Source organism: Nuphar pumila, chromosome 15 (assembly GCF_984573655.1).
Source record: "Nuphar pumila chromosome 15, dmNupPumi1.hap1.1, whole genome shotgun sequence".
NCBI classification, from domain to species: Eukaryota; Viridiplantae; Streptophyta; class Magnoliopsida; order Nymphaeales; family Nymphaeaceae; genus Nuphar; species Nuphar pumila.
This window is the reverse complement of record NC_143263.1, coordinates 83319040-83328552: the sequence shown is the minus strand read 5'-3', so window position 1 is coordinate 83328552 and position 9513 is coordinate 83319040. Positions and strand designations below refer to the sequence as shown.

The 9513-nt window shown below is 37.2% G+C and overlaps 1 protein-coding gene across 1 annotated transcript; it reads left to right on the top strand.

Annotated features, from left to right (window-relative positions):
* Positions 1-7070: 7070 nt before the first annotated feature.
* On the top strand, positions 7071-9513 carry LOC149815809 (glutathione S-transferase U17-like). The gene is made up of 2 exons (XM_089989982.1): positions 7071-7537; positions 8934-9513. Exons 1-2 carry the CDS (start codon positions 7211-7213, stop codon positions 9318-9320), a joined length of 714 nt encoding a protein of 237 aa, XP_089846108.1. The 5' UTR covers positions 7071-7210; the 3' UTR covers positions 9321-9513.

The following is a 9513-nucleotide window of genomic DNA, read 5'->3' as shown; positions in this document are numbered from 1 at the left end:
GAAGTGAATGATATTTATGTATCACTTAAAATAATGTATATGTATATGGTTCGTATATACCTACCCAAAAAATCATCGGAATACCATAATCGAAAGCTGGAACTATGCAAGGGTTCGGTTGCCAAAAAGGGTCATTGTTTTAGGTTCTTCTTCAAGTCGCGACTGCACCAATAGTTACCGTCGCTCTATTGATGGGGTTCTTCTAAGGAGACAAGAAGAGATAGACTGATAGAGTGAGAGAGAGAGAGAGAGTTTGGGGAGGGCATGTAATGTAGTTGTCTTATTTTATTTTATATATAGTTTTCAACCTCAAATCAAACAGTTTAGGCAAGTTTCCTAATGAGGGTTCTATCAAATAATGCAATAATGTAACCAATTCATCTTGTCCTATTTATTTTATTTCATTTTTTAATTCCAACAAAAACGTATAGTTTATTTTCCACTTACCAAAACTTGTCCTCCATACTCCTTGATTTGAAAACCCCTCCTTAAATCTCTTTCCTAAAATCGTTAGTGGTCTATTGACTTTACCAAATGACCATAATAAATTCTAGGATTTTATTTTCTATTATAATTATCTTTCTATTTATTATTACTAAAAGATAAGGCAAGTGGATTAGTTGACTTTCTCACCTTAGATTTAAATTTATAGGATTTCCTCCATATCCTTTCAAAAAAATAAAACGTGAATGAGGTAAGACTTCTCTCTTACCTTTTTTGTTATTTTTTGTTTTATTTTGTTCTTTCTTATTTCATTTCTTGTTGATTTAGTTTAGGAAACTTCTTCGTGCGCATTGGATGGGATATGACAAGTAGGTGAAATAATCCCATCCTACTTAGACTTTCTTGGTTTGAAAAATGTATCCAAATCCATTTGGAGATCCATAAGCTATCATGGGGCCTATAGAGGGGAATCCTTCCCAATGGACTCCACATTCTAATAATACATTAATTAATTATATAATTTAAATATGTTTCTACTCAAAATCACTTTTATTCAAAACCTTTTACTAAATTCAATTTAAATCACTTTGAAATTCAATTTACCATTACATTACCTATTAAATAAAAGATCTAATTCAGCCTTAACTTTAAATTCAACTTGAATAAAATTCCAACCTAACGTTACACCTTAAACTAAATGTGGATATTGGATCTGTTCAAAATCAATCTCGAACCCAATTCCAAGCATAATATAAAATTCAATTATTATTTCCTTTATATATATATTTGAATTATGTCACATGCAAAAATAAGAGAGGGTTCCCTTCTTTGGTAGGTGGGTCCCACTAGAGGTGTGTCACCTAATCCCCTTGTATATATATATATATATATATATATAAAATGTTTAGAAACAATTCTAATCTTGTTTCACATTTGATTCTGGATCCAAATTTGGATTCCATTCAATTTTGGATCAACTAAAGATCCAAATCTAACTCTAAAATTAGATTTTGGATTTCACCCATATCCAATATAATTGGATTGGACCCAATACAGTTAAACAAGATCCAAAACTAAAAAAAAATCTATAAAGCAAATTTTCCATTAGCTCTAGAATGACCTGGACTATAAATTAATTAATTTAGTCTATTGAAAGGCCACTTCTAAGCCAACTTTAATTGAAAATTCAAATTCACTTTAACTTTCAGTTATATTGAAATTTAAGTCTAACTAATTCCAATTTAAACCTTAAATTAATTAAATTACAAAATTTGAAATTAAGGTTAAATTCATATTGAATGCTTAGTTTTAATATAGATTGAATCACTTTGGTTTTTTGCTAAAGTTTTGGATTATGAATCAAAATCTAGTCTAATTTGGATCTTGGATAGAGAGTCAGTTTAAACACTGAGAAAAAATGATCCAACAGGGCAATCAATTATAAATTCATATTAAATCAGTAAAAAAACCTTGAAAATTCCCAGATGTTACATCAGACATCTGAAGCGAACCTGGACTGGTTTATGCTGCTTTGATACCAATAATTGCCATGTTTGAAAAGTCTATAATATAATATAATATAATTCTTGCCCAAATTTCTCTGATTAAATTTTTTTAAAGCACAACATAAATTTGAAAACCTCTTTTTCTAAACCATTGGTCCCAAAAAATGACTACAAAATGAGACATTTACTTAATTTGGCAAAAACCATAATTTTATTTATAATTAATGATTCATTTATATAAAGTCTTGATTTAATAACATCAAAGTTTTAAAACTATAAGATTTCCGACAAAAGCAGTCTCAGGTCCACATCGTACGATGTCCTGGATCTTCCCATATCCTTCGCATCCCATATGCCTACCGCTGAGCTCATAAAAAAGGATTCAAATAAAGAAGTGTGACACCATGAGTCTCAGTATGGTTTTACCTCTCAACATGATCACTTAGCTAGTGTTGCATAGCAAAAATGGTTGAAAAGCCTATTTGGCAACAATCCAAGTTTTAAAACAAGAAGGGTCGATCCTTAGCCATTGGCATCGACCTTCAAGTGTTCTCAACATGATAGCATGAACATCAAGGAGTCAACCCTCAGGATCCTAGGTGCACCAAACCCACAACTCATGCAATGAATGTCTAAATGCATGAATATTGTAATTAATCTCTTCATTTAGTGTTTTTTGCGTTATGTGTCATGCTCACACACATCATTAAGTTATGATCCTAATTACCGCCATGGGAGCACCACTTTATGGCAACTTGAGCACCCTTGGCTCGCCTAGGGGGTGTTCATTCAACCATTTTATTGTTCATATTAACTCTTGGAGGACATTGAGACACTTGCACTAGAGTCTGGGATCCTTCATCAAGACCTCTCTCTCCTTGGGACCTAGAGTTCAGAACCTCGTCCATCTCCCTATGGTCACGTAGTGCACTACTAAGGCATACGATCGCAACTCCACCTCTGCCTCGAGTATCATGGTCCATTGTCTCCTAAGCCCCATGGTAGGGGACAAGTCTACAACTGACTCTATGACAAGACTACACAAGTCTCATCTCTGTCATAAACAAAGCCTAACTACCTCCCATAGGTTTAGTGCAACTCGTTCTCATTTGATGAGTAACGTCACCTCATCTTTTAGAGCATGACAAAAGTAGTGTAACTGGTTATAAATTAATTAATTTCATTCATAAGCATAATGTCACAATTTGTACCGAACCCAAAGTACATAGAGTACCCCTCAAATCTCTCAACCAATCATATTCTCACCATGCAAGTCAAGTTTTCTTGCAAAAAAAAAATCATCTTTCATACCCTTACAACATGCATAATGCCATATAGATTTCCTTGAATTCACCCACATGCTAGTCAAAATTTTTAAGTTTTCATCACAAGAGAAACTGAGAGCCACAACACCAAAATTTGGCCTATTTATTCATCGTATATATTTATCTATATTTGTTTCAAAAGCCACATCAATCATAGTTAAGAAGACACTTAAACAGCCAATATAAGTACATAGAACAAGGAACTAAAATCAATCATGCTTAATAAGGCACTTAAACAATATTATGATTGCAGCGATTTCCTACACATTTTGATTAAAACCAGCATGCTTGTAAACATGGTTCTCACAAATGGAAAGTGAGTATCCTCCAAACACTCCTCCTTAGAAAGGCACTTTGGTAACTGTGTTAAAGACCAAGGATATAGATCCCATAGGGTCCAGTTAGCTAATGCCAACCATGGACGTGTGAAGGATTCAACTCATGAGATGATTTTAGAGGGATTCCAAGATAAGGACTCTACACAATTAGAAAGTCCAATGTGCAATTTTATGTGTTTTAGAAAGGATTCTAAAATAATGTGTCCTTTTTTCATTAAGCCTCCTTATATTTGCCTTTGAAGAGAAATCTAATGACTTTCTAACTTTTGTAAATGACTAAGCAATAAATACTAATTACTTCTCTCGCATTGAATGTGAGAGAGAGGCATTACTATGGACATAGATCCATACCGATCGAACCACGTAAATCATGAGTCTCTTGTGTGCATGTTCTTGATTATGTTCTCTATTATAATACCAAAGCTAGCATGAGCATAGTCTTTGTGGCTAGATTCTTTTTTTGTTCAGTCATGGCATCTCAGTTCAAACAATTATTGATATCTTATGGCCTTGACAAGTATATAGATGGGTCAAAACTGAAACCTGACGAATTGATTGTCAAGGATGACAAAACGGTTCCTAATCTAGACTACATTGTGTGGAAAAGGCATGACTAGCTTTTCTTAAGTTAAATCATATCTTCTTTGATTGAGTCAATCCACACACATGTCACTAGACTTGAAACTTCATATGTTGTGTGAAAAACATTATAGGATTCCTATGCTGCACGCTCTTTTGCCAGAGTAATGACTATAACCCTAGCGTTGAGCATTGGGCCGTAGTTAAGTGTATTCTCAGATACTTTAATTTTTCTATTTAGTTTAGGCTATTGATTAGACCATCCAAGTGCAAAATGATCTCTGTGTATTTAGGTGTTGATTGGGTAGGCTGCCCATATGATAAAAAATCTACTCTAGGGCCAAATATATTTTTTAGAGCTCCATGAAACATGTGGTGTCAAGATCGAATACTAAAGCTGAATATAATGCTATTGCTAATACTGCATTTTAAGTTACATGGGTATAATTTCTTCTCCGAGAACTTGGAGTGGACTTTATTTCTCCTCCAATTGTTTGATGTGATAATAGTGATGCAACCTATTTTGCTGCATAGCTCCAAGGGGGGTTGGTGTAGTGGGGTGGGGCCATAGTTGTTGGACAAGAAATCAAGGTTCGATTCTCATGGGTATCGTACCTCCGCGCAAGCCAATGCATATCATAGGCTACGAAGGCAAAAGTCCTACCCTCAGCGTTTTAGGCTACTATCATGATGATTGTAGGGATGGTAGGCTAAGCCAGCGTGATTAGGTCTTCGTGTCAGGTATAATTTTTTTGGATTATAAAGTAAAAAATGAATGGGTTATAATTTCTTCGGGTTGCAAGGTTTAGAGGTTACGAGAAATGAGAGAAAGTAGAAAGAGAAACTAAAAAAGAAGAAGAAAGAAAGAGACATTAGAGAGAGATGTAGACTGCTAGAAAGAGAGGTAAGAGAACATCATTGTTATTTTTCAAAAACTAAATAACTTCACTAGACCTTCTTATATAACTTATATAGAGGGGGTTGTGGTTGAGTCATAATTATCCAGTACTTCATCTAATTAGAAAAGTTAGCAAATTCTTACCTATTTAAGAACTTCACACTAATTAATTAAATTAATTAAAGACTTTTAATAAAAAAAAAATTAATGAATATCTAGAAGGGTGAGTCTCCTTGGACTCTGAATTTATGCCTCCCTCATGTGGAGCCCTTCTACTAATTGACATGTCTCCTGGTGATACCAGGTGTTCGACTTTTTCTCTTTCTGACTGAAACTATGATCAATTAGCTTTTACTTAATTAGAGAAGCTACATCAACTGCTAGAGACCGACTGATCAACCCCCATGGGTCTATGGAGGTGGTGTTTGGATCCTAAGTACCGGATCTGGATATCTTATCATATTCTGGTAAGACACTTACTTGACTTTTCGCTTGAGGGGGGTATTAAAGACAAAGGATTCATATTCCATAGGGTCCAGTTACCTAGTGCCAACTAAGGACTTGTGAAGGATCCAGCTCATGAGAGGGTTCCAGAGGGCTGCCAAGATAAGGACTTTTCAAAGTTAGAAATTCAAACGTGCAACAGTATGTGTTTAGAAAAAAAATTCTAAGCCTCTACGTAGTTGCCTTGCAGAGAAAGCTAAAGACTTTTTTTTCAAAGAACAAAGCTAACGACACTTCAACTAAGCAGTAAACACTAGTCACCTCTCTCACGTTGAATGTGAGAGTGAAGGGCATTATCGCGGAAGTAAATTCATACAGATCGAACCACGTAAATCACAAGCCTCTTGTGTGTGTGTATGTGTATGTGTTCTTGACCGTTTTCTATGACACTGTATCTTGGTTAACACAGTGGAACAAATTAAAAAATTGCTGATAATTTGAAATCTTTTGGTTCTTCTGTGGCAAGTTGGTGTTAGCTGTGCTTCAACGACGAAGAGACATTAATGAAAGCATCCCACTCCAAAAAAAATTACAGAAGTTGTGCAAAAGATGAATTGACGCTGATAAGACACCATATAACTATCTGACATCGGTTTCACTATAATGTTGCAATAACAAAATAAAGGAAGAAAAAGTTCAGAAAATGACGTGTAAAAATATGGCACCCAAACCTGTATGCATTGAAAAAGTCTAAAGCAGCAATTAAAAAACCATGAAAATTTTGACAAAAATCTAAAATACATTAAAACTATTATCCTAACAGTTTTTTTCTGTAAGGATAATACTGTTCCCAGTAAAGACTAGGAAGAAATATCCTCACAGTTGAGATCGTAGAATTTAATCATGCTGATTCGTCATGCATGACGTGCTTTAATCGGCACCACGTTGCGAGCAGAATTAGTTTCAAATTGTTTGGTATATTAATGTTTGGAAATTTTATATCAGTAACTTGGGGGCAAAGGTAGGAACCCATTTATTGTTTATTTTTTAAGAAGGGGGACCCGGATGCAATGGTGGTCCAAATCCTTCCACTCAAATAGTAGTCCCATCACTTGTTACACCCAACTACTCAAAAGTTTTATGTCTTTTGGATCCGATCTCTATTGCAGATCAGGGAGGAAGGGCACACACATTGTGTGTCTCTGGGTCGGGACTGGGTTGTGCCCACATTGACCCGGCCGGCCTTTATTGAGAATTTTGAGTCCCCTCATGCCCACCCTGACCCAAAAAACTCTCCTATAACCCATTTATCGTTTTTATTAATGAAGGGGGACCCGGATGCAATGGTGGTCCAAACCCTCCGATTCAAATAGTAGTTCCATGTTCACCCATCACTTGTTTACCCGCAAGTTTAATGTCTTTTGAACCCGGTTAAAATGGTTCGAGAAGGTTCCATGTTCACCCATGTGTGAAAGTCCACACTTGCACACCAATTTAGATGTAAAACCCTTGTGTGAAAGGGTTTAGATTTCATTTCATACGAAGTTGGGGTTGGGGGTCAAGTCAAGTGGTTGGCCTATATAAAGTTAACCCACCCTTTAAAGAGGAATGCTCAAAAGCAACCCAGGGAGAAGAGAGAAGAGAGAAGAGAGGAATTAGTAGCAAAAAAGAAAGAGGATGGAAAAGGGTGGAGAGGTGAAGCTGATAGGGACATGGGCAAGCCCATTCGTGCTGCGAGTGAAGGTAGCCCTTAACCTCAAGCAGGTACCCTACGAGAACCTGGAGGAGAATCTGCCCTTCAGCAAGAGCCAGCTTCTGCTCGACTCCAACCCTGTGCACAAGAAGGTACCAGTTCTGCTGCACAACGGGAAGGCCGTCTGCGAGTCGTTTGTGATTGTCCAATACATAGACGAGGAGTGGGCATCATCCGGAACTCCCATCCTTCCTCATGATCCTTACGATCGAGCCATCGCCCGCTTCTGGGCTGCTTACATCGACGAAAAGGTGAGCGCCATCTGTTATTGAACTGTTTTTTGTTCGGTTCTTCGATTAAGGGGTGCTTTTGCATGACACCCACTTATTCAAAAAACTGGGATAAATCAGGATGTTTCAAAGTCGAGTAAAGACTGTTATCTGAACTTTTCTCGATTTCCATCATCCCATCATATATCTCAGTTTTTCTGAGCAAGAGGGTCACCGTTGATGTGCTTTTGCATGACACCCACTTATTCAAAAAACTGGGATAAATCCGGATGTTTCAAAGTCCAGTAAAGACTGTTATCTGAACTTTTCTCGATTTCCATCATCCCATCATATCTCAGTTTTTCTGAGCAAGAGGGTCACCGTTGATGTGCTTTTACACATTTCATGGCTTACAGAAAATTCCATTTTACCTTTATCGCTTCTTAGCTTGATAGTTTCCATGTGAACACCCATGAAGTTATGGTAAGCTGCATGCATATTGAATGATGGAACAAAACAGAGATCAGATCAGGTGACATGTCCAGTTCTGTTCCACTCATCCTCTCGTCTTCGTACTCCTCTTAAATTTAAGGATTCAACATGGTCCATTTAATAATAATATACCTTTGGATTGTATGTTTTTCAACAAAAAGAAAAAAGAAAAAAGAATGATTGTAAAATCACAAGATTTCATGTTTCGTCAACAGCTGATTTTTATGTCGCCAAAAAAATATCCTCCACACAAGGAGGACGGTGATTTAAATGTCAATTTTCACTAAATGAATGACGCAGATCACATCTGTGGGGCCCAATTTTGTCAAAAACAACTTGCATCAATGAAATCTCAAATATGGGTATGAAGATAAGGGGTGAGTGACTCCAATTTGTGATATGTCAAAATACAAATTTTTGTGTTCTTAAATCACAACCATCCATTGCGGAATAATGCATTAAACACTTTTGTGATGGGTCCCACTATTGAATGATGATGAAGAAGGCCTTGTACACGGTTATGATTAAAACATAAAAAAATCGTGTTTCCAAGTATCACATGATCTGGTCTCAGAGAAACAACAGTGGTGGGATTAGGGGTGTCAATGGCTTGGACCCTGCTAAAATGAGTGGGTTCAAACCTGGCCGAGTAAATGATGCGGGTATAGGGTCTGGGTTCTGGTTTGATCAATTTTTTCATAAAAAAACCAAACTTAGAGCCTATAAGAATTTCATAAACCAGGCTCGATCCGTAGCCTGTAGAATAATAATTGCTAAGTTTTTTACATTGAAAAATAACAAAAAAAAAACTTTTTTGACTGCACCATGAATGGGGGCACAAAGAGATTGGGTTTGGTCGGACTTTTTGATCCAAATGTGGAGATTAGGGTTCGCTTGCTGTCTGCAAATGAGTTCCCTTCTTACAACGCTTGTGGTCTTGCTGCAGTTTTTCCCATCTATGTTTGGGATCTTGACAGTGGAAAGCGAGGAGGAACGGAAGGGTCGCATAGTGCAGTTGTTTGCAGGGTTGGAGCTGCTGGAAGAAGCCTTGGGGAAGTGCGGCAAGGGAGGGAAGTTCTTCGGCGGTGAGACAATTGGTTATTTGGACATAGCGCTAGGGAGTCTTCTGGGTTGGCAGAGGGTGTTGGAGAGGGTCAGTGGGTTGAAGTTCCTTGACCCCAACAAGACCCCAAAGTTGGAACTCTGGGCTGACTCTTTCTGTGAAGCCGAAGTTGTCAAGGAAGTAATGCCTGATACTGACAGATTGGCTGAGTTTGGCAAGGCCCTCCAGGACCGGATGAAAGCTGCTGCTGCTGCCCCTCCGTCCTCTTAGTCAAGAGAGACCAGCCCCACATTCTCTTCCCTTTCTTCTGTCTTGGCCTATTTAGCATTAGATAGTTGTGGCCTTCATTGTTGTCCCCCTTGTGGTTCTCGTCGTTTCTTCGTAGAAAAGTTTCATGTCTGCCTTGTGCTTGGTGCTTGCTGTAAGATAATTTGGAAATAAATATTGTTGTTTTGGTTTGTGA

Bases quoted from the DNA above. Each gene is read 5' to 3' on its own strand.
- LOC149815809 (XM_089989982.1), top strand. From the start codon at position 7,211: ATGGAAAAGGGTGGAGAGGTGAAGCTGATAGGGACATGGGCAAGCCCA. The intron at 7,538-8,933 runs GTGAGCGCCATC...GTCTTGCTGCAG, and splicing joins CTGCTTACATCGACGAAAAG to TTTTTCCCATCTATGTTTGG.